Source organism: Carassius gibelio, chromosome A14, assembly GCF_023724105.1.
Source record: "Carassius gibelio isolate Cgi1373 ecotype wild population from Czech Republic chromosome A14, carGib1.2-hapl.c, whole genome shotgun sequence".
In the NCBI taxonomy this organism is placed as follows: Eukaryota; Metazoa; Chordata; class Actinopteri; order Cypriniformes; family Cyprinidae; genus Carassius; species Carassius gibelio.
The window spans coordinates 8,954,253-8,979,881 of record NC_068384.1 but is presented as its reverse complement, the minus strand read 5'-3'; the positions used below and the strand labels follow the sequence as shown (position 1 = coordinate 8,979,881).

Genomic DNA, 25,629 nt, shown 5'->3' with positions numbered 1-25,629 from the left:
TGTAGTCTACACTGAAGATATATAGCGCCCTCTCGCGGCTGTAGACGGTAATGCTTTCTATTGGTTCTTGTTTCTAAATAAATGCGACTTATAGTCCAGTGCGACTTATAGTCGCCCTCATGTTGTTCCAGATCTGTATGAATTTATTTTCATTCTATTGAAGTCTACTGCTACTGTTTGGTTACCATTATTCTTCAAAATGTCTTTTGTATGCAGTAAATGAGACGCCGCAACCAGAGGGTGAGTAAATTACAGAATTTGCATTTTTGGGGTGAACTGTCCCTTTAATATGTAGCATAAGCACAAAAATTTTAAGTGCATTGCTCAAAATGTATTAATTTCAACATAAGATTAAATGGTTCCAGGCCCAACACTTCCTGTACCTAAGTTAACAGCTATCTTAGCACATGCTAAATGTAACTTTATTTAGAATATAAATTCAATGAACAAGTAAGATACTTGTCACTGATTATTAGTGCATTCATTGTGTACCTTCATGTAGCCGCCTGTATGTCACATCACTTTCACTTCTTAAAGAGTACAGGTTTATCATCTTATAAATAGTTAAATGGGTCAGCTTCACCTCTTAATTTATTCTCTTCACTGTTCACTTTCTCATCTTCTATATGCAGGAGCTCGTACGAATAGGTATTTTAAGTATAAATGGAGAAGGAGTTCAGACTATAATGGCAGTGCCATCAGAATTTATTAAAGTTAGCTGTTTTTGTAAACATTAAAAGGCTGATTTTGGAAGGGAACTATAGGTTAAGGCAGACGTGGGACAGTATATATATATATATATATATATATATATATATATATATATATTTTTTTTTTTTATTTTTTTTTTATTTATTTTTTATTATTATTTTTTTGCAGGGTGATGACAACATCTGTGTAGTTATGACTGCTGCTTGGAACCATACAGAGGATTTTGAAAATGATAGGATAGTTCTACTAGGGGTTTAATGACAAATGGCACTACTTTTCAAAACAATATTTATAATCACAATATGAATACTACTGACAGATTTTAATATGGAAAAGTTTAAACTACTTTAATAAATGCAGGAATATATTCAGTTAATGGGCGCTTTGAATAATAAGAAGGAAATTAAGACTCCTAAAGAAATTCACCAAAAAATTTGCTTCATTTGCAGGGCCCCAATGAATTTTTTATAGATAATTCAGATGAAGTGAGGAGGCTTATAGTGGAGTTTTACTCTGAACTGAACTGTATTGTGAGTTTTGCAAATCTATTGCCTTCCACTGAGAAGTCAATATTCAGCTGGTTAGCTTGGACCTGTTAGCCCCTGCTGATCCAGTGGATGCAACATCTGAATGATGTTGAAAAAAAAAATAAATAAATGGAAAAAAAAAAAAACTTTCTCCATTGATGATCATTAAAAAAATTACTGTGAAATCGCTAATGAAACAGGCTTAACGGTTATTTGGCTACATTTTTCACAGAGACCAGACCAGGGGCCTGTTGCACAAAAGTAGGATAAGGGATTAAGCCAGGATATCTTGGTGATCCTGGCTCAATTGATCCCTAATCCGGTTGCACTAAAGCTGGATAGGGGGCAGGAGGATATGTTATGGTATAAATTACCATGGAGATTTATTCTGTGGAGCTAGCCTGCTCCAGACCAGGCTAAATTTCAGGATCTATTTAATCTCATCCCTAATGTCAGTCAGCAGTCGCCACAAATGGAAACCAATAGTTATTTCACTGCTCACTATACATTGTTATCACATATAACTAGACCCACTGTCATTATTTAAACGTTTGTGATCATTAATTTCAATCATTTTGGATAATGATTTTTAGATGCTGTTGCTATCATTAGATAATTTACAGTTTCCCATAGACTATAAGGCTATTTATAAAATGATAGAATATTAGGGCCACAGAGGGGAAAAAAAAGACAAGTCATAATATTGTAACCAGTTGTTTTTAAAGGAGGACAGTTGTTAAAATGACAGATGTGGGGCATTTCATGAAATTGTACTTCAGTATGGTTTCATAAACAAAGACATGCTGATGTGCCAGAATATGAAGTATCACATTGTCATAACTATCAAAACTGTAAAAAGAATATGTTGCTTTTCTGCAGAAAGAACCAGCCTCATAAATTTATGACTTTATCCTTTTTCCTCAGTGGGACCCTAGTACTCGGTCATATAAACAAATACACATTCCATATGAATATAAAAACACAATGTGTAACATTATGTTCCTTTATTGAATAAGGACAAAACAAAGCAGGTAAACTATCAGCTCCTTTCGAAACTGAAGTCACAGTGACTCTACAAGATGGAAAGCACAGAATCAAAGCATATTATACAAAATGATACATACACATTCAAAGGTCTGTATATAACACACCCTGCATGTCTGCACACTAAAATAAATGCAGGACAAATCCATACACATCAACTGAACAGACAAATGAATGGATGCAGTAGCCTCCCTGCAGCCTTGTATTACACACAGTATACCGCACAAACATCATAAGAGGCCAAATTCGTAAAAAAACCAACCCAAAAAAACCCTATTTCCTCTGCCACAGCAGGACATTTTTTACCTAAATTGGAAGCACACATACTAACTAAAATAATTCAACACATATTGGTCCCTCAGCAGCCGACCACTGTCGTCATCAGGGAAGATTGCCGGATTGTCCCAGTCCATGGCTGGTGGCACTCTGGGGGCCCTCTCCTTCCTCAGGCAGGCCACATTGTGGAGGACAGCACAAGCCACAGTAATATCACATGCCCGAACAGGGTTGACCCTTAATTTGTGAAGGCAGTGAAAGCGTGCCTTCAGGAGGCCAAAGGTCATTTCAACTCTGGCCCTGGTCCTGGCATGGGCATGGTTGTAGGCCTGCTGTGCTTCCTGGGGGTCTGTGAAAGGTGTCAGGAGAAAAGGCTGGCAGCCATACCCCCTGTCTCCCAGCAACACACCAGAGAATTCACCTGTCAACAGAAAAACTCATCATTACCACCTCATAAACACAGTGATATTCTTGACACAGCCATGATGGTTATAAACAGGGGTTGTGTGGCTTACCTTGTGATAGGCACTGATAGATTTCAGAGGCCCGAAAGATTCTGGAGTCATGGACTGAGCCAGGCCATTTTGCCACAACATTGCTGATCACACAGTCAGCATTGCAGACCATCTGAATTCATAAGATGAGGAATATTACACCAATCAATGCACATCATTGGCAATGCAGAGTGTTCGTCAATGGATAATATCAAAAAGTTATGTTCACCTGAACATTAATGCTGTGAAAGGATTTCCTATTCACAAAATCGGCCTCATGGGCACCTGAGGGGGCTTTTATCCTTATGTGTGTGCAGTCCACTGCACCAATGACATTGGGGAAACCTGTCACACAAAGTAATGAGTATCCTACTAGGTGTTAACAGTTGTCCTGTAATTTGTAGATCCTCTTACCTGCAATCATATAGAACTCCTCTTTCATGTCACAGAGTCTTCTGTGGCCAGGGAAGGAGATGAAGACATCTGCTAATGCTTTGATAGCCAGACACACACTCCTTATTGTGCGGCAAATTGTGGCCTTGTTCAGCTGTTCTGCATCCCCCACTGAGTACAGGAAGGCTCCACTAGCAAAAAAGCGCAAGGCCACACAAACCATTTGCTCCACACTCAGTGCATGGCTCCTTGCAGTGCGGTGCTTAATCCTGGGACCCAGTAGTCTGCATAGATACCTGATGCCATCTGCAGAAAACCTGTATCTTTCATAAAGATGGTCATCAGGGAAGGCCAGTGGGTCCAACCGGTCCCTGAAGACCCTTTCTCGCCTGAAGGCTCTCCTCAGCACAAGTGCTTCTTCATCCACCACATCTCGCAAGAATGGGCATGCCATTGTCAGAGCAGAAAGGAACACACAATTTTGGGCCTTCATATAGGCTAGTGGCCACACCTGGTGCTGGGGGGGTGGGCAAAAGAGGCTGGTGCCTTATAACGATGACTTGGTTGTACTGATTGCTGTGAAAAAAAATACCTTAGAAAGATGCCACCGTCCTGTGTGCTCACAATAAGAGCTCATATGTCATGGCTCACTTGACTTTACGAGAATATACCTAATTTTTATTTTGAGCTGTGTCATCTTCTTGGAGCTGGGGGAGGAAAGAAAAATAATGATTAATACATTTGTGTTACAGTTAGCATACAGTGTACATTGAAGGCATATCTCACCTCCCTCTCAAGTTTTTTTATTTTCAAGGGTCCAGTTTCCTAATTGTCCTCTTTTTTATTTCGGACTCCAGTGCAAGATTTTCTATCTTTTTCTTCTTGTACTGAATGTCTATGTCTGCCAGTTCTATTTGGCGCCGGAGGTGGTTGCCATACAACTTTCTGATAGCTTGTGAGCTCTGTGAACACAATACAATTAGCGCTGCTGGAATTTGGCAGGATGTGGTGTCCTTTTATTAATACGCACTATGTTGCCAGGCTGGTTTTCCCACTGTATAGCATCTGGGTCCTGTAAAAGAAATTAGATTTTTTGATTTTGATGAGGACTCCTCACCATTGTAGAGTAAATAGTACTTTCACAGTCTTAACATGATACCTCATGCCTTCTGGAATCCAGAGAGATGGTCTCCTCCTCATCATCGTCTCCATCATGTGCTGTTGCTGCTGCACTGGGACTTTCACCCTATCACATTTAATCGGATTCAAATTGAAGCTAGTAGACAAGACATGCCAGGCCTACAGTATGCCTTTGATGGAGTACTCACTGGATCAGCATCGTCTGGTGCTTGTGCTGGTGGCTCTAACAGGAACACAGTGCTGCCAGACACTGCAAGGCAATAGGTAAACCAAAGTCAGACAGTCCAAATTGATTCAATATGAATGTGGTTGTATTCCATGTAGAGATGGAAGGACATACCTTGAATGAAGCGGGTGGCATCTTGGGAGGGACCTATGCTCGTCTCTTTCCCCCCAGGGATCCCCTCTTAGACGGGCCTGCCTTTATTTAGCTCCAAGGCCATGTCCTCTGCTGGGGTAAGGTCAGCCTTTGGTGACCCACCACCCGTGCCTTGTCTGTGGGTATTCTTTTTCACTGCTAAAACAGTACAGACAATGTGTGAGCAGGCACCTTCTGGGTACAATATATGCTTGTGCTTTGTTAAATATTAGTCAGGGACCATACCATTCTGCAGAATGTTCTTGTATTTGATTTTGACCTGCTGCCATGTCCGTTTTGGCCCGTTCATGTTTAATCTACATCACACGCGCACACACACACACACACATTCTTTATCACAAGAACATTTAATGGAGTCACACTGACAAAAATGACTTGGTATTTTTGTATTGTTTTCAGTAAAAATAATAAAAAAAACAATAAAGATGTATTTTCTTGATTTTCTAAATGACCTAGCAAAATAAGTATACGTTTAGACCAAAAATATAAACTTCAAGTAAATGTGTGCTTAAAACAAGCAAAAAATTTAAATATTGGTCAATATAATAAGAAAAATTCTCTTGAAATAAGTTTACTTTTTCCATAAACACTTACTTTTAGAAAAGTTCTCTTGTTTCACTGGCAGAGTTTTTTGCTTATTTTCCTAGGTTATTTTGCTCTAGAAAATATTTAAGATTTTTTTTAGATTTTTTTTTTTTTACTGAAAACAAGACAAAAATACTAAGTAAGAAATACATTTTTGCAGTGCAGTGAGCAACCGACCTTGGGTCCTTTGAAAGGTGCTATATAAATTAAAGTGATTATTATTATAGCTCATCTATGTATTCAAGAAAATTTTATTTATATAGCACTTTTCACAATTGTTTCATTCGGTCAAAGCTGCTTTACATTAATAAAAGCAGGGGAAACACAAAAAAAACCGGTGGACAACATAATAAGCAGAGTACAACGGCTAATATTAAACCGCACTGAGCGTACCCTGACAGCAAGCAGTTTCGGTCCAGATTCGGCCCACATCTGGCCCGCATGGATTTCATGCGGGCCAGATGTGGGCCGTATCTGGGCCGACACTATGTTGCTGTCTGGGTAGTAACGTAAAATAATAATGTAAGGCTTTAATAATAATATATCATAGCTTTATACAGTGTGATGGAGTTACGTAACACAATTTCACTCATATATGCAGTGCATTTCAATAAAAAATTTAACCGTTTCATAATTACAGTACAACTGCGTTTTTGGAGATGTGAATTAAATATTTGATTTGTAATTGTGATGATGTTTCAGCAGAGCGATGAGTGTGTAATTGTGCACTACTTACGCATTCAGGCGGTCTGCAATACTTTGCCACGCTTTTTCTCTTTGCTTTATCACTGTGGCGGTGTTGCCTTTCTTCTTAATTATATCTTTTACCTCCTCGTATGCCTCCATGAGGATTTGTGCTTCCGACGGGGAAAAGTACGCGGCTCTAGTTGCCATGGTAAATCAGTTAATCTGTGATCTGTGGCGGGGTCTATTTGAGTGAGCCGTGAGCGCGCACCTATCCAGGATTGGTTTCACCTGGCTTAATGAATCCGTGTCTGCTCATCCTGGCTTGGTCTTTGTGCAACCAATTAAGCCTGGACGCACATGTTTTGGCTTTATTGAGCTCAGCTTAGTCATTTATCCCGGATGTCTTAATTCTACTTTTGTGCAACAGGCCCCAGGTCTTTAAAAATTATTATTATTATTATTATTATGTATTTTTTCAAAGACTCAAGGATGCCAATGTTTGCTTTTTGAGTAGTTAATTATTATTGCCGCTGAGACATTTGTATGTAGACTGAGAGGACATCTTGTGGGATTTTTATTTGTAATACTAAACGGTAGATTATTCTGACCTCTTCTGCATATGACTTGGCAGTATTTATAAATTAACAAATATGTTAACAGCATTGTAAATAGCCAAGAGTTATATGAAACAACATCCTCAGCCAAATTAAATCAGGCCAAACGTGTAGGGTATGTAGTAGGGCAATGAGCAAGGGCTTCTACAGACAACACTATTAGTTGAAATACATCTTGCACTGCAAAATAAAATAAGTGATTTAAAAGACTAGAAAGAATAAGAGATTTGGGTGGGTGGAGTGGATCCTGAGAGAATGTTTAAGGATTTAATTGAGATGGGATTGAAAATTTAATTTGTTCATTATGGATTGGTGGAAGATTTGTAAACTTTAGTGAAAATTGGTGTTTTAGGTTCGTATTGTTTTACAGATGAGGACCAGCTTGTTTTTAAATCAATGTGCATTTTTTTCATTTTTATTTTATTTTTTACCTCTAGTGATGTTTTGAATGTGAACACTCTTGATGTATTCGCATACAATTTTGTTCTTAAAGGTAGTCTTTATGGTGTACATTGGGAGTGCGTAGGTGACGTGAGTGCTTTGTCTGTTTTGTGAGATGTTTTTAATGAAAGTATTTTTCCCCGCGTTAGTCAGTGTAATACAATACCGAAGTCCAGTGTGTCTGACCTGTTCTCCGTGCAAGAGGAGGTAGGCATCAGTATGTACAAAGCAGTCTTTTTTTATTTTATTGTCTTTCTTTTTTTTACGGAAGCTTTAATCAGTTGATTTGATCTTTGAGTGAAATACAAATGAAAGATCTACTCTAGCAAAAGAAATGTAAAGTGGCACAAATGATAAAGATCATATTAATTTGCTGGACCACAAAATATGAAGTACTAGTAGTGGGGAAAAACTGGTTTTAAATATTTAATATTATGTGAGCTTTTCTAAAGTGGCCTGAGTCCCGTTGAAGAGAACGGACAGCACGGGATCTTTGTCTTATGGAAATTTAGCCCTGGTGCATTTCTATAGGTTGATTTTAAATGCTAGGGAAATTTTGGAATAAATGGTGTTCATGGGTCTGTGGTTGAAGGATGAACCACTTCCATGCAGTAAGACTCTGAGGACTGCAGGCATAACCAAAGTTGGAGATTAGTTAGCATGGATGGACGGATATCTGCAGATAATTTGGCTTCCAGGCTTGGCATCAGATCAGGTTATTTGGCACAGAGTAGGATCCACAGGACTATAGACTCATTAGAGACGATGAGGATGAAAACGTCTTTTCTGAGGAAAGCATTACAGATAGATGGAGGTCTGCTTTCTTTTTTTCTTGGAGGATTTATTAAATTTGTGTTATTTGCTTCATATTATGGCTTCCACTTTAAATAGTGGGGAGATAATGCAAGGTTTGTGTTTTACTGAATGGTGTGCAAGGATACATTTGTTTGATCAAGTAAAAACAGTAATATCGTGAATATCATTTCAGTTTAAAATAACCGTTTTGAATTTTTAATATTTGAAAATGTAATATTCCCCTGTGATGGCAAAGCTGAATTTGCAGCAGTGATAATTTCTTTTCTAGCTTTTTTGATGAATAGAAAGAACCACATAATAATAATAATAATAATAATAATAATAATAATAATAATAATAATAATAATAATAATAAATAAATAAATATTTTGTTACATTTATTAATGTATTTCGTGTCTTTTTTATATAGTTTAATGCATCCCTGCGGAATAAAAATAAATGAATAAAATACTAAAAAATAAATAAATAAATAAATAAATAAATCTTACCAACCCCATTTAAAACTGTCACCCCATCCCGCCTACATTTACTTTACTTACACTATATTACAATTAAATCTAATCTAATCTTGACAAACTATATATCGTTGGAAACGTCTAAGACTCCCAAATATTTATTTTACCAATGTTTTTTGTTAAAAATTATGTAGGAAAAGTAATAGATTAATTTATGACAAGAGTGCACCCTCTAAAAATCTACCTCATAACTGGAGTTTTGACCTTAGAGAAAAAAAGACAACGAAGAAGTCTTTTTTTTTTTTTAAACAATCACGTTTTAGAAATTATCCGAAATTATATATCAACTGAAAACTTAAAATCTCAAAATTCATCCTTTAAAACCCATTTTAAAATCAGACATTGCATTACCATGTAAATGGGGCATCAGTATCATGTTACAAAATGTTTTCATTCATGAATTAAAAAATGTTTTGAAAAAGTTTGAATCGTGCACTATAAATGTGAGTGACAGTAAAGGGGTTAACATTTTCATTTGGAATTATTTTGTCATAGTCATTCATTTGCTTTTTTTTCTTCTTTTTGTTTGACAATGTTTTAACCTTTGGCAATTAAAGAGACTTTAAAATTCTCCCTTTCTCTGTCTCTCTCTCTCTCAGCCTCTCTTTCCTGTCGTTCTCTCTTCATCATTATTCTTCCTTGGCTCTCCTCCCCAACTGCTACCTGCGCGGCTGCAGATTGGCACTTATGAAGAGAGTCTCGCTAAGTCTGACATCTATTACAGTTAAAGATCTCTCTGTCAGCCTCTCTCGCTCCAGGGCCAGGAACGGCTAATGATTCCAGCCCTGCATGCATTTAAGAAAAAAGAATTGACAGCAGACAATTCATCTGATGTGAGTGTGCTTGTGTGTGTGTGTGTGTGTGCCTGGGTATGGGTGTGACTGATGGGAGGTTTATAATTTAATTCTCTGCTTTCAGTACTTAATAGCACCCTCTTTCCTGTCTCAGTTTAAATTTCTACTGTACCTGTCATTCTAGTGGGGAGCCAATTAACTGCCTTGTCTGCCGTTCCCATCACAATATGCATGCTAGGATTATTAGGTTTCTGCAAAATGTGTGTACTTGGCAGTGTGTCTTTGTGTTTGAGTGTGTGATAAGAGAGGTGGAGAGAGAGCCACTTTGGTTACAATCACAGAGATTCATTGCAAGCTTTTTTTTTTTTTTGCAGATTTGAAAGCTATAGCTGCAGACGGAATAGAACTGTGTCTAAAAACCAGCCTAGCTTGGGATTTACAGTAGACAAGCATGATTTTATTTGTATTTTTTCTGCTGTATTATCTACTTTGTATATTTGGATTTTCACCCAAGTATGTCTGAAACAGTAATTTTCATATAGGGAAGACAGCGTAATTCTATTAATAAAGAAATTAATCCATATGTAGGTAAATGCTGTATGTTTACATTGCATGATAATTTGGTTTCGACAACAAGTCGACCAGCCCATCTGAAAGAAAAAAAAAGTCCAATGATTCACAGCTGTCAAGGAGTGAGCAGTGGCAATGTATGAAGTACAGGACAAATGTGAGTGTCACACTGACTTTATCTTCTCCTCCATCATTATACTTGTGTTGTGAGAGCCACTGTTCACCTGACTGGGAAAGCTTTTTGTCCTCTTCCATGATGAGCTTTCATTGCTGACAGGTTTCACTGATTATTCCATCCAGCTCATCCATGTGACTGCCCAGGACAATGCTGACAGCTGCACAGAAAGCTCACAACTTCCCTCCAAAAAAAGCGAACTCCCAAATTATGTTAGTAGCAATTTGGTGTGGCCGTTAGTAATCCAGTTTGCTCAGTTTTATTTGTTTATTTGATCAAGGAGCATCCCAGGATGGTTACTGATTACTGTTAAAAAAACACATTAGAAATTAATCTGATTTCGCTAGCACACATGCATTTGGTCAGTGAGCTTCAATGAATAAAATAAGCAGTAAAAGACACAGCAGAAGTAGTTATGTTCTGTTTTTGGCCACAGTACTGCTCTCTTTATTTCTCTGTAACTGCTGTTTGCGCTTAGTTTGCACTTGGATTCTTTTACCGAAATATTGTGCTTTCTTGGAGGTGTTGCAAGTGAGTCATGTACCTGGCCTTTCGTGGGAAACGACACATTAAAATAAGATTTAAAAAGCAAAGCTACACATAACCTTGGCAGAGTTTATGAGACGTATTCACGCAGCACGTCTCTCAAGTACAGGATTTGCAGGATAAGGCATTTGCGAGCATGTGTTGTGCTTTCATATCCTTTGTAATGTTTATGCTTACGATTTCAACATCTGAGACGCAGGTTTCCCTCAGAGAAAGCATAGGAGGGGGGAAGGCATGTAAAAAGAAAAGACTATTCCTGTTCTCTCTTACTCTCTCGCTCTTTCCTACTCTCTGTCATGTGTTGCTCTTACCTGGAGAGATAAAACTATAGCACATACCTACATCCCACATACACTCAACTCCCTGTGCTGCCCAAGAGTATTACATCAGAAACGTCAACCTTGACCTCTGCACTCAAATTCAAGACTTACTCAGGACTTATTCATTGACATATTCAGAACTTCAAACTTGGTATTTGTTACTAAGCTGATAAGCATGGATATACCCACATTGCTCTGAGACCGCTGGTCCCATCAGTAGCATTAAAGGTTAGATGGTCAGAAGGGTTTGGTCGTAGGGTGCTTATAGAGCACTATCAGGATGCTAACAGGATATTTAGCGTGGGTTCAACATGTTGACCCAGGAAGGAGCCATGTGACCCTCATGAACAGTGTGTAGGAAGATGATTTTTTTGTGTCAAGGCAACATCAGCACATATGAACCGCCAGCACAGATAAAACTGTAGATAAAAACATATGTGCAGCTGTGGTCTTGAGATTTAATAATCATTTTTATGGAGCTTGTGTAAGATTGTTCCTAGTAGTACAGCATTCATTAAGTCTTCTCTCTTCCTTCTTGATCTTTCTGCCCTGCTTAAATCTGTTTTAAGTATGTAGCTGTGTTATGAAACTTGGTAGATAGACTAATTAACTGGCCTTATTTTGCTATTAACACAGACGGGGTTAACAAGCGAGCAGACCATCTTGAACCAGCCACAAATCAGCTACAAGCAGGTCCTACCAGGTTAAGATGGTCAAGCTGTTTTTGGAACATGGTAGCTGGACAGTTAACTAATGTCCAGTTTGCATCAGCTAATGACATGTTTGGACCAGCTTAATCACCTAGAAGCCAGCTACCAGTTTAAGATAAATTTTCCAACAGTGTCCCTTATGCTAACTCGTTGTCCAGATTATCAGCTGTTTAGGGACTTTCTGGTTGTCTCTCTTGTGATTGTAAATGAGCACAACCCCCCCCCCCAACCCCCCCCCCCCCCCTCATTTATTTATTTAATTTTTATTTTAGTTAGTAAAAAGGTCTACATTCAATACTGTGTTAATGTATGAAGCACAGCTCACACATAGTCACTTAAAACTAGCAGCTTCATTCAGGGTCTAGTGCAGCGTGGAACCAACAGTCTATCTGGGGAACTTCTTTGCTATCACTTGCATGGATTTCTATTGAAATGATTGGGTTTCACCTGCGATATTTTATAAAGCAATGGTAAATGTGACCACAAGATTAAATTATACCTTTACAACGGTAGATTTGAAGCAGTAGCATGAACCAATTAGCAGGTGCATATGCAAGCGAGGTAGATCTATATGGATCTTATATGGATCTGTTCAGTCACATATAAAAAGGGTAATTAATTTTAAAGAATGGAGATTGTTAGAGGGTAAAGGTCACACAAAATGAGTAAATCTTTGAATGTACATAGGAGTAAGTCACACATAAATAATTCCATATGTCTATTTCAGTGCACGCTGTGTACTCGCAAAATGCTTTATATGCTGTATCTACAGCGTATTAGTGTGCTTGGGGGAATTCAGCCTCATTTACTAAGAGATGGAGGGAGAAAGGTCCATTCATAATAGGAAGCGCATGACATGCCAATTAAAAGAAGAAAGTTGGAGCTAGAGTTAGAAAATACAATATATAGCAAAGCAGAAGTATATCACCTTAGGTGAGAATACACCTTCTTTCATCCGTTCCATCATTTTCCTTCAGAACTGTAATCAATCACTCGATTGTCACAGTTAGTAGTCTTAAACCGCATTCACCTGGCCCTGCATGCTTGAATTTCTAACACATCTGTACAATACCATTATTCGTTTGAGATAAATATAATGAGATTTATGCTTTAGGAGGAGGTAAATACTTATGAATTTTGAATATTCCCCAAAATGAGCTGCATCTTTTAACTGCGATTTAAATGTTAACAATAATTGCGGTGTTCATCAAAGATTACATGTATTTTATATGTATTTAGTTTCAAGGGTAAAGTGGATAAAAAAAGATGCTTCCTCTCCTGTAAAATATTATCCAGTGTTATAACACAGCTCTGTGGAATACTTGATTCTGATTGGTCAGTTGCGACATTCTGAGGTATGTTATCTCTGGTTATAAAACGGTTCTGTTAAATATTTGATTCTGATTGGTCTGTTGAGACATTCTGAGGTATGTTATCTCTGGTTATAAATGGCTCTGCTGAATACTTGATTCTGATTGGTCAGTCGCTACATTCCGAGGTATGTTATCTCTGGTTATAAAACGGCTCTGTTAAATACTTGATTCTGATTGGTCTGTTGAGACATTCCGAGGTATGTTATCTCTGGTTATAAAACGGCTCTGTTGAATACTTGATTCTGACTGGTCTGTTGAGACATTCCGAGGTATGTTATCCCTAGATAAAAACCAGTAAAAGCTAATAACACAGGCTCATCCGGGTAACAGCAGTCAGCGCTGTACCCTTGCTTGAACTATTTTTTCTTAGTGGAAGCTTTGCATTTGTTTAGTTAATAAAATATTAAAACTTGATTCAAAATGGTGTACAATTATATAATTATATCATCCTGGTATCGCGACTTGGCTCTCGTTTCATACAAAAGCAGCTGCTGACATTTTGCCACAATTTTTTTGTACCCTGTAATGGATTATAAGAGAACTAAAAAACTTGTAAGGTTCAAAAAAAAAAAAAATGTATAAGTTCTTTTATTGCCTTAAATATTTTTGTGGTTAAATGTTGTGTAATAATTGGTTAATTTGCCACTTGCTGGCAACTGCTGTCTTCAAGGAAGCTTTGCGTTCAAATATTTCAACTCAAATCAATATTTCATGATGTCCTATGATGGCACCTTTGCATGAGCAATATATATGTGTGAAATAGATGCTCTCTTTGTTCTATTATCTCCTGTTCAAATCACAGGTTGGCTTGGTGATGTGAGTGCTCTTTCCTCACAAAATGACAGGAAATGAAGGCAGGGGCAAGGGGATGCCAGTGGCCATGCCAGCTAATGTTTCTGGAAATTGGCGGCTGACTGCAGAGTGCACTGAGAGAGAGGGCCATTAATTAGCATCCAGACTGACAGAGCACTGGCAATCAGCCGTCTCTTGTTTCTCTTGCTGCTTTAGGTCTCTCCCTCTACCCCTCCCCTCCCCCCTCTCTATCTCTTTCACTCACCATATTTTCTCCTTTGCGGTTAATTTTTTGGTATTATCTCTTTTACTAATGCCATTTTAGTGCTCTGGAAATCTCTGTCTTCAGAAATGTTGCTGCTGTTTTTTGCTGGTCTCATTTCTCATCCCAATCTTTGTTATAGGCTATGGCCACTTTTCCTCTTGACTTACTGGTTCTCCAATCTTCCATTTTATTTTCCCTGTCTGCCTCTGGTCAGTTTATGTGGAACTGATTGTACTCATGGTTACATATTCTGCACACATGCACGCACACACATACACATATGGTCAGCCTGGGTTTGGCACGCATTTGTCTCTGTGTTGTCCGGGGGCTATTACTGTCTCATTAAAAGCTAAGCAGTGGAGGAGCTCTAGCCGATAAATCAATCAAGCGGCCTGTCGCCACAGGAGGTGGATCAATCCTGAAGAGACACCCTTCCCAGTATGCTTCACTCATGCAATGAATCATAAGCAGCCGATCAAAGAAATACACGAAGCTGAGCTTTCAGATTAAAATCACACATGCATTGTTTTCATTCACAGATAAAAGTCCACCAGAATTCCCCAAATATATTTGAATGTCAAATCAATTGATGGACCTTTTCCTTTATTTTTCTTGATGAATATTAGCCTAAATTTTGTAGATGACAAATCGCAAACATCAAACAAAATGTTATCATAATTGTATTTATTTTTTAAAAGAAAATTCAGCCTATCTATTATCTAAATCCATATTATTGATATTGTGAACAATTCATCCAATTTTTGTTTTTACCTTATTTTTTAAAGCAAAATGTTATCAATCAATCTTCCACTTAAATCCCTTTCTTACAAACAACTGTACACATGCATCAGATCTAGTACCGATCAATAGAACCAAGTCCTCACCCTACATTTTTAATAATATGTTACATGTATGTACTAGGGATGTGATGAGATCTCGAGGCGCAGATCTCGCGAGAGCCAATGTGTATCCGACTGGTCACGCGAGAACGTGACTATATCCTCGCAAAATAATTTGCAGTGTTTACATTAGAGCTGTAAGGTTAATTGTTTGAAGATGCCGATCTCAATGCAAACACACACATAATCTTATTCCTGAACGACAACGATTCAGCTATGTTTCAGCTATTCGATTCAGCTTCCAATGTTAATTAATCATTCATGCTGCAAGTGATCCAGAAAGACCAACACAAAGATTTCTGTGTTACAGACATTTAGATAATAGAAGTACTGGGATAAACATTTATAGTTTGGGTATAACACTTCTGCTGTGTTCAAAATGCCATACTATCATACCACTCTTACTATTTCTGCAGTATCCACTATGTATGCTGTGTATCCACTATGTATGCTGTGCAAAGTGTGCAAATTTTCTGTATGCATCAAATACACGGATGACCTACTATATTTACCAGAATCTGCTACACTGTAAACCCTGATAAGTTCACAGAACTCAAAAAAATATTGTGTACCAGATTACACAAAAACATTTAAGTTATGTTTTTAAATGTTTTAAGTTTACATAAACTCAAAAATTATAATTCCAGTTGCCTTAAATTATCTCCGTGTTATCTTAAATAATGATATTTCTGAACTTATAATTAGGGAGTAATTCACTAATAATTTTATCTATTTTTCAACTCCTGTAATGTGGGAAATACACTCAAATTTAGTCTTTTGCTGTCCATCCTCAGTCTACTGTACTCTTCACCACAACGGTAACACTACAAATCCAACACAACATAAACCTTTGTAAATTCTAATATAACACAACATTTATGTATTAACTTGTGTCCCTCTATGTTAATCTTGTGTAAAAACAAACAAAATAACACTTGATTTCTAAATTTATTTTCCTTGTTTTCTGATGCAAAGCATGCTGGGAACTAGAAAATACAATCTTTTTAAGTTCACCTTACTACAACAAATGTTTGAGTTTACAGAACTTATTTAAATTAAGTCCAATGAACTTTCATTATTATTTGAGTGCAATTAACTAATTTCATTTGATTAATTTCACTGTTCGGTTTTACAGAGTAGATATAACTCACGTACGCTGAAATCAGTACAGAAGCTCTGTTCGGAATACCACACGACTCCTACTATTTTGTGTGAATACTGTGAATAGTAATTGAATAGTTTTCTAATCTTTTTTTTTTCTTCTTCTTTAGAATCTTGAGAATCTTTAGAATCATGATCTCCACTGCATATATATATATATATATATATATATATATATATATATATATTCTCAATTTATCCAGAATCTTGCAGCTCTATTTTACATGTTGTTTATTGCTGCATATAATTCATTAAAATAGAAGTTTGATTAAAAAAAGTATAAGTTAGTTTAAAATGCACATACTGTACGTTTTGCATTTCATGTTTTTCAGTTGAATAAAAGACTATTTTTCCCTATACATTTGATCATTGGGGATGATTTCTGTCAAATAGATACTATACTCTAAATATGCAAATCATCTCCCCATCATTCACAATTCATTTAGTTCATTAATAAATAATCATCGGAGAGACTAGATTTAAAACATCAATTATGTGTATATACAGAAAGATTTAAGATGCTGTTTTTATTGCCTGACAAGATCCTCAAGTGTCCAAACGCTAAAGTGAAGTAAAATCTTCCATATGTAGGAAATGAATATAAATATAGCCATTACACTGTATGTGTGTTAGTTTGCATTTCAATGGCAGTGGTAAGTAGTTTGAATGTTTTTTTTTTTCTGTATTTATTTTGCTAAAAGCATTAGAGAGAGAGGGGGGGAGAGGGAGAGAGGGAGGGAGGATGGGTATGTTTTACAGTTTTCCCATTTATTTTAATATGCATTTGAATGTTAAGTCCGTCTAAAATCTAATTTACACTGAAAAGTCAAGTTCACACTGCAACAACAAACACCAACAGGGTTAACAAAGTGACATTACTATGATAAAACCCAAGAACCACTGGAAGTTGGTGATTTTTGCCATTTGTTGGGTCAGCATGAAGCAGCCTTAACAGTTATAGATACTGATACAAATAATGGCTTTTCGTCACTACACTAGTGAAAAGGATGCATTTTGGCTGCGGCTGACTGAGATAAACAGACGAGTCAAATAATCTGTGCTGAACTGCTTGCCTCTTTGGATGAGTCAAGAGGCCATTAGCTGCTCAGTGTGAAGAATATTGCCCTTCAGGGGATGCAGAGAATGGCAGAAGTTATGTGTTTCATCTGTGTACATGTGCAGGCAGAACAGAATGGTTGTAAGCTTATTTTTTAATATACTAATACTGTAAACACTGCAACATTGAACAGTATATAAGATGACATTTGACAGTTGTGAAAGTGAGTGACAAGTTGTTCTATTTCTAATGTTTAATATTTAGAGTTGTTAACCCTTTTGTAGTTTTAAAATTAAATGTTTCACTTTTTCACCTTTTCTTTTTCCCCTTTAAAATGCTTAAAAACAAATTGGGCTTGTTTTGTGTTGTTTAAATTCATGATCTAAGTTTTCTCTTGGCATTAAGTTACACTACGTTAAACAATAAATGTAAAACAATTATCACATTTTGAGATCGCGGTTAACCTTTAAACCCAACTTATCTTTCATTAAACTACTAGTCAGATTTGTTTGATTCTTTTCCCCCACAAACCTGTTTTTTGAATTTGAACAATGCATGTTATGGATACATTTGCATGCATGAAAGCTAGTAACTGAAGTTTTATTTAGCAAAAAAACATATTAAGGATGTAGGACATAATCTGATGAACATCCAATTAGAAGAGTGCAAAAGCGGGAAGTATGAATGCAGGTCTATGTCTAGTTCCCTTTCGATACTTCACTCATACTGCGTATGGGAAAAGGTCCTTTTTTCCTCGATACTGAAGCCTTTTTTCAATAACGCAGTGCAACTGCACTGCCATTGGTTTAATCTGTAAACTTTTTTAAACCAATGACAGCGCTGCGTAGCTGCGCGAGCCTGTGGCGGCACCCGCTTCCCGTTTCCGGCCGCTTCTCAGCGATCTCCTGCCGCCATCCGGCGATCACAAAATAGCTTTTTCCAGCGGTTTTCACCGCTCTAAAAGAGCGTTTCTAACGCCGTTTTAACAGCTGTGGCACATGCAGAGCCCCTCTGCATGATGACGACGGCCATGGTGAGTGTGTTTTGTGTGTTTTCTGCCTGGGAAAACCCCACGCTGAGGCTGCACTCACTGAGACTTGATGCTGCTTTTGTGAAAGCATGAGTCTCGCCTCTCTGCGCTTGCAGATTGCCCCCCCCCCCCACATTTTTTTCCTCCCGCGAGCCGGCCAGCAGGGAAGAGGGCTCAGCGCCCGCGTGCCTCACCCTCTCCAATGAGAGAGCTGTCCCCTGTCCTCTTCTCACGCCCAGAGCAGCATCCCTCGGCTGAAGCAAGCGACCTTGTCTCTTTTGGCGGATCAGAGGACGAGCCGCTTGACAACTCCATGTCACTCACGGCTTCTGAAACGGAGGACTGGGCCGGTGATTCTGACCCCGCCCACTTGCCGTCACTGGAGCCCATCAACGCCAGAGCTGGGATGGATGCCGAGCTTCTCCGCATCCTCTCCAAGGCCGTTGAGGAACTCCATCTGGAGTGGGCCCCCCCTGTAGAGCCGACACGCAGCAGGCTGGACGAGTGGTACCTGCCAGGACGCCGCCAGGCCCCCCGCCAGCGCTCTGCCCCGTTCTTCCCTGAGGTTCATGATGAGCTGACAAAGTCGTGGCGCGCCCCCTACTCGGCCCGCCTACGCACTTCCTCTGCAGCTCCCAGCTCAGTAGATGGCTCTCAATAGAAGGGCTATGAGCAATTGCCGCCCCTGGACGAGGCCGTGGCTGCTCACCTCTGTCCCCCCGCAGCTGTGGGGTGGAAAAACAAGAGAGTTCTTCCTTCCAAGCCTTGCAGGACGACCTCTGCCATGGCTGGCAGAGCCTACACTTCTGCGGGCCAAGCCGCTTCAGCACTACACACCATGGCCATATTGCAAGTGTTCCAGGCAAAGCTTCTCCATTCCCTGGATGAGTCTAGCACTAGTGAACCTGCTTTTCGCGACCTCCGCAGCGTCATAGATTTGGCCCTGCGCGCCATGAAAGCTACTCACTGCAGTTCGCCCGAACACCCCAGCGTTTTCGCGGGGTGATTCCCACCTTGGTAGAGCCGGACGACGCTCAGGTCCTCCGCACCGAAGTGATGACGCTGTTAAGGAAGGGAGCCATAGAGGTAGTTCATCCCTCAGAAAGCAGATCAGGGTTCTACAGTCATTATTTCCTTGTCCCCAAGAAAGATGGCGGTCTCAGACCCATCATAGACCTCAGGCACCTGAACCTCTCCCTCATGAAACGGAAGTTCAGGATGTTGACATTGAAGCAGATCCTCACGCAGATTTGCCTCGAGGACTGGTTCTTCTCGCTGGACCTGAAAGATGCTTACTTTCAGATCCAGATAGCCCACCATCAAAGATGATTCTTGAGATTCGCGTTCTAGGGTGTGGCTTACCAATATACAGTCCTTCCCTTTGGGCTGTCTCTAGCTCCCCGCACTTTCACGAAGTGCATGAACGAGGCGCTTTCCCCTCTGAGAAAGATGGGAATCCGCATTCTGATGACTGGCTTATTCTAGCCCAGTCACGAACCGAACTACACCACAACAGATCCGTGTTCCTGAGCCACTTAGAGTGCCTAGGACTCAGGGGCAATTTCGCCAAGAGCTCACTGATCCCCAGCCAACGTATTACATTCCTGGGAGCAGTTTTCGACTCAGTCAATATGAGGGCGGTCATATCACCAGAGCGCGCTCTGGTACTTCAGCAGCTCATGGCCTCTGTCAGGAACAAAGCCTGTTTCCCTCTGAAGTTCTTTCAGAGGATTGCTAGGGCTGATGGCTTCTGCCTCCCCGGTTTTACAGCTCGGCCTCCTACGAATGCGGCCCCTGCAATAATGGCTGAAACTCAGGGTCCCACCTCATGCTTGGCGGCATGGCCGCTTTCGCATCAGGGTCAACCAAGCCTGTCTAGCAGCCCTGGAGCCTTGGATGAACCCTGTTTGGTTCAGTCGTGGAGTACCCCTACAGGCGGTTTCCAGAAGGATTGTGCTCTCAACAGATGCGTCCAACCTGGGTCGGGGTGCTCTGTGCGAGGGCCAGCCTTCGGCTCGTGGTCGCACGAGGAAAGCCATCTCCATATCAACTGCCTCGAAATGCTGGCAGTGGAACGAGCCCTTCAATCCTTTCAGGCGATCCTGGAAGGGCACCACATCCTAGTCCAGTCGGACAGCATGACAGTGGTGTCCTACATAAATCACCAAGGCGGCCTTTTGTCCAGACGCCTCTGCCCACTGGCAAAGCACCTCTTGCAATGGGGATTTCCCAGGTTGCGATCGCTCAAGGCGACACACATACCTGGCAAGACGAATCTGGGAGTAGACATGCTTTCACGGAGCAATGGCCCCTCGGACGAGTGGATGCTCCATCCCCAGACAGTTCTCAAAATCTGGGAGATTTTCGGGAAGGCAGGGGTCGACCTCTTCGCCTCAGAAAGCAACTCTCATTGCCCAACTTATTTTTCAAAGGAAACAGATGCGCTGGCCCACAACTGGCCCAGCCTCCTTCTTTATGCTTTTCCCCCGATCGCTCTGATCCCTCAGGTCATCAGACGAGTCAGGGAAGACGGGCACAGAGTCCTCCTAGTGGCCCCACTCTGGAGGAGCCAAGTTTGGTCCTCTGAGCTTTTCAGGCTTTCCATGAAAGCCCCATGGCCGATCCCCCTGAGGCGGGACCTCCTCTCTCAGGCGAACAGGACAATCTGGCATCCACAGGGTTCGTCATGGGTTCGATGGCTCCGGCCCTCTCACTTATCCTCTGGACCCCAGGGTGTTCAAGATAAGTCTTGTCGTTCCCTACTGTGGCACGGCGCGGTTGAATTTGTTCCCCATACGCAGTATGAGTGAAGTATCGAAAGGGAACATACTCGGTTACGAACGTAACCTCGGTTCCCTGAGATACGGAACGAGTACTGCGTTATATGCCGTGCCACGAGGCTTCGGGTTCAATGTCGTCGCTTCAGTCGTATGACCTGATTTCCTCTGGCAATTGCCTGCTTATATAGCCATTCGCCCCGCCCATTCTGGCGGGCTTTGGCGCGCTGCATCGCCACAGGCTCGCGCAGCTACGCAGCGCTGTCATTGGTTTAAAAAAGTTTACAGATTAAACCAATGGCAGTGCAGTTGCACTGCGTTATTGAAAAAAGGCTTCAGTATCGAGGAAAAAAGGAGCTTTTCCCATACGCAGTACTCGTTCCGTAACCAAGGTTACGTTCGTAACAGAGTATGTTTAGCCTTTCCAGGAGAGCAGTCATATCCCTTCTTCTTAAATCTGGCACCATTTGGTCAACAGAGACCTGCTTGAGTCTGCATTGTTTCATTTCACAAAACCCCCAATTTATCCCTCTCTCTGTCTCTCTTCTCTTTATCCCTTTAAAATATGCTGATGGAGGGAAATGAGAAAAAGGAAAACAACCTCTTTTTTGCTTCCATGCCTAAAGGAAACAACTTGTTATTCTGTTTCAACTGACTTGACGTTTTTGCTGGATCAAACACCTTTTCATGCAATGCAATGTGGGGAAGAGATGGAAAATGGAGCAAAATAGGAGAGGGAAGCGATTACTGATCACCGCAGGTGTGTAAACGCTGCATCCAATCATGCCACCACCACCACTTTGCTTTTTAAGCCCTCTGGCATTCAGCAGTAATTAATGAGTGCTGTCCACTCTCCTGGAGTTTTCTTGGTAAATGCACTCATGTAGGGTACGGCCAAGCAGAGCAGAGTAAAGTAACCCTGCTGGAGGAAGTCCAGCGGCATTTCTGAATCTAGATTAGACATAATCTGTTACATTTAAAAATGACCCAATATTCTATTGCTGATGTGTCACATTTTATGCTGGCTAATGATCATTTTTAAAATATCTAATTATTAAAATCTTAAAATGTCTTTTTTTGTCATGAAAGTATACTTTCACATAGCGTAGCTTCATTCAATTTCTTTGCAATTACTTGTTTTATTGTTTCCTTTATTTTTATTTAATAGAATAAGAAAAAACTAAATAATAATTGTAACTCTCATAATGTCACCCTACCATTCAAAAGCATTTTTTTTTTTTTTTTTTTTTTTTGAAAACTCTTATACTAACCAATGTTGCCTTTACGGTAAAACAGTAATACTGTGAAATATTATTACAATTCAAAATAGCCAAAATGCATTTAATTTACTTCTGCAGTGGCAAAGCTGATTTGTTTGCATTGCTTCAGTCTTCAGTGACACATTATTCTTCAGAAATCATTCTTATTTACTGGTTTGCAGCTCAGGAAAAATTTCTTCTTCTTCTTCTTCTTCTTCTTCTTCTTCTTCTTCTTCTTCTTCTTCTTCTTATTATTATTATTATTATTATTATTATTATTATTATTATTATTATTAAATGTTAAAAAGCTACACGTGCTGTAAAATTCTTATTTTGTAAAATAATACATGTTCTTACTGACCTTTTGGTCATTTAATACATCCTTGCTGAATAAAAAATAAATACAAAATAAAACCGCGTGAACAAAAATGAAACGTAGCCACAAGGTGGACAGGAATTTCTCATCTTAGTTGCTAAAAGATACAAAAGTACAGTCTCACTGCAGCATTGTGCCCCAGTCTTATATATAAAAACAAAATGGTATGTTGTCACATTCTCAAAGCTGGAACATATGGCAGTGCTGCCATTCAAAAATATCCAAATGGGACAGAATAAGGATATACAACCTGGTGTAAAGAGCGCAAAACCTTGGATCATTTGAGTAATCATACAAGGACAGATTAGTAATTTTTCATCTAATTGTCCACATCCAGAAAGGCTTTTACCAGCACATTCTATTGGCAGCTAGTAAGCAGTTTGGAAAGTCGGCCAAAGGCCAACCATGTAGTTGGAGTTCTAAGGTGCTATGATAGCACTATATGGTCTTGAAAAAAGTCAGCGGCATGAAGCCAGTTTTGCATCTAAGTGCAAAATTTGATACACTTATATTTATGTTCCTGTGGCTGGTGGAACACAATGGCTTAATTGCTACTTTGTTTAACAGTTTTGACTTTATTTCTCATTTCAAATTTTTTCACATTTAACTTTTATTTTTATTTTCTTTCTTCTTTTTCTTTTACTCGGGAATGTTTCCATATATATATATATATATATATATATATATATATATATATATATATATATATATATATATATATATATATATATATATATATATATATATATATATATATATATATATATATATATATATATATATATATATATATATATATATATATATATATATATATATATATATATATATATACTTTTTGTTCCTGTGGCTGGTGGAACACAATGGCTTAATTGCTACTTTGTTTAACAGTTTTGACTTTATTTCTCATTTCAAATTTTTTCACATTTAACTTTTATTTTTATTTTCTTTCTTCTTTTTCTTTTACTCGGGAATGTTTCCATATATATATATATATATATATATATATATATACTTTTTTCATCACATGGTGATATTTCAAAAAAGATATAGACCAAATGTGATTCTACTTCATTTATTTATTTAATTTATATAAACTTGTTTACAGTGAACAGCTAAGGGCCATTGTTAGGCATATTATACACTACCATTCAAAATTGACAGTAAAGACAATTTACAAAAGCATTCTATTTCAGCAGTGCTTTTTAACTTTATATTCATCAAACAACCCTGAATAAAAGTACAAAACTATTTTAACCTTGCTAGTAAGAATAAATGTTTTTTTAAGCAATAAATCAGCATATTATAATATTTTTGAAGGATAATGTGACACTGAAGACTGGAGTAATGACTGCTGAAAATTCAGCTTTGCCATCACAGTAATAAATAACATATTTTTGTGGTCAGTACATCATTTATTCACTATATATGTTTGTCATTCTTCTTACTCTTTCTCCCTGTTGTAACCTGAAATGTCTTCAGAGGTTGCAGTCTGAGCTTGTAGACTACAAGCACTCTTGTCACTTAGCTTTATTGTTGTCTGCATGCACACACTATTTGTTGTTTTTATCATAGTTTTGACTATTGATGCCGTTCTATAAGGACAGTTTTCCACCGTGCATGTGCGTACAGTAAATTACTGATTGTTCTGACATAATTCCATTTTCCTGAAATCAAGCTGTTCTAACCAAGCGGGAGAAACATGCTCATTACTCAATAATGATGTCAGTAAGGTCTGCAGGCATGTCAAGGTATTGTTTAAATAGCTCAGCACCACTGGACCACTATAATGGCTTTGAGTGCTCATTCCAGACAGTCTTGTAGGTGCAATACGGCGAGTTGTAATAAATAGGGTTCCATAATGACTAACAACCATGTTCTGCTTAGGTCATATGAGGCTGCTGGCATGGACAGCATGTGTCAAAGGTCTGAGGGCCACGTCTCTAGCTGGGGGCCCCCGCGGTGCTATTTAAGGGGCTGCAATCGTTGTGCCGCAGATCCCAGATCAGGGAATCATGTGTCAAGCAGCATCCATGCTGGGCGGCAAAGTTATAACTGCACAATGTGGTTCCTTTTTAACCCCCAAGCTCTCTTTGCTCAAGCATCTTATTATTTCTCTGTGGAACAAGAGAGAGAGAAAGTGAGAGAGAGACAGAGAAAGACAGGCAACAACTTCGGTCTTGTTAATGCTTGCTTGTTAGAGCCAAGACTGGCTTCTAATAGCCTGGTGCCAAACTTTCAGTATTCTTTTTGTAATTGGCAGGTGGCACAGTGAGCCTGACAAATGAGTGTCAGCTATCTGCCTATCCAGTACTACACATGCTAGGCATGTGGAGGAAATCAAAATTATTTAAATAAATAAGGTGCCGAATGCCAGACTAGAACAATAAGAGAGAGAGAGAAAGTGTGAGAAAACAAGGGAATGTTTGTGAACTGGAGGTGAGAGAGAGATGGGGAAAACAAATTCAAGGTATAAATGCCAAGCCTGTTAGCATGGAACAATTATTTGTGATACAAAAAACACATACAGTATAAAGGGTAAATGTACAGTTTACATGTCCAGAGAAAGTCATGTGAAACCACATATTCTAGAAATAGAACGTTTTAACATGCACGTTGTATGTGTATGTGTATGTTATCCCTTTCTATTCATCAAAGAGTTTAGGGGGACAAAAATATGTATCACAGTTTTCATCATTTATAATAATAAGAAACGTTTCTTGAACACCAAATCAGAATATTAGAATGATTTCTGAATGATCAGGTGACACTTAACACTGGAATAATGGCTACTGAAATTTCATTTTACAGGAATTAATGATATTTTAAAATGTATAAAAACTAATAACATCCATCCATGCATTCATTTCTCCAAACCACTTATCCTCTGTAGGATGGTAGGA

The 25,629-nt window shown here is 39.0% G+C and overlaps 1 protein-coding gene and 1 long non-coding RNA gene across 3 annotated transcripts in view; one reads left to right on the top strand and one right to left on the bottom strand.

The window, feature by feature from the left end:
* LOC128027446 (uncharacterized) overlaps window positions 1-25,629 on the top strand; it is a 36,649-nt gene that overhangs the window by 9,196 nt on the left and 1,824 nt on the right. The window lies entirely within an intron of this gene.
* Window positions 2,207-6,672, bottom strand: LOC128027433 (putative nuclease HARBI1). 2 transcript variants are annotated; one of them, XM_052615055.1, is made up of 12 exons: window positions 6,286-6,672; window positions 5,190-5,260; window positions 4,926-5,102; window positions 4,774-4,835; window positions 4,605-4,691; window positions 4,476-4,517; window positions 4,232-4,407; window positions 4,117-4,152; window positions 3,467-4,021; window positions 3,282-3,397; window positions 3,074-3,185; window positions 2,207-2,979 (listed from the first exon to the last, which is right to left on the bottom strand). In XM_052615055.1, the coding sequence occupies exons 9-12, from the start codon at window positions 3,936-3,938 to the stop codon at window positions 2,609-2,611; spliced, it is 1,071 nt and encodes a 356-aa protein (XP_052471015.1). In that variant the 5' UTR covers window positions 3,939-4,021; window positions 4,117-4,152; window positions 4,232-4,407; window positions 4,476-4,517; window positions 4,605-4,691; window positions 4,774-4,835; window positions 4,926-5,102; window positions 5,190-5,260; window positions 6,286-6,672; the 3' UTR covers window positions 2,207-2,608. The 2 variants fall into 2 exon arrangements, with proteins under 2 accessions (XP_052471015.1, XP_052471016.1); XM_052615056.1 differs by lacking the exons at window positions 4,476-4,517; window positions 4,605-4,691; window positions 4,774-4,835; ... (1 more) ...; window positions 5,190-5,260; window positions 6,286-6,672 and having other exon boundaries at window positions 4,117-4,232.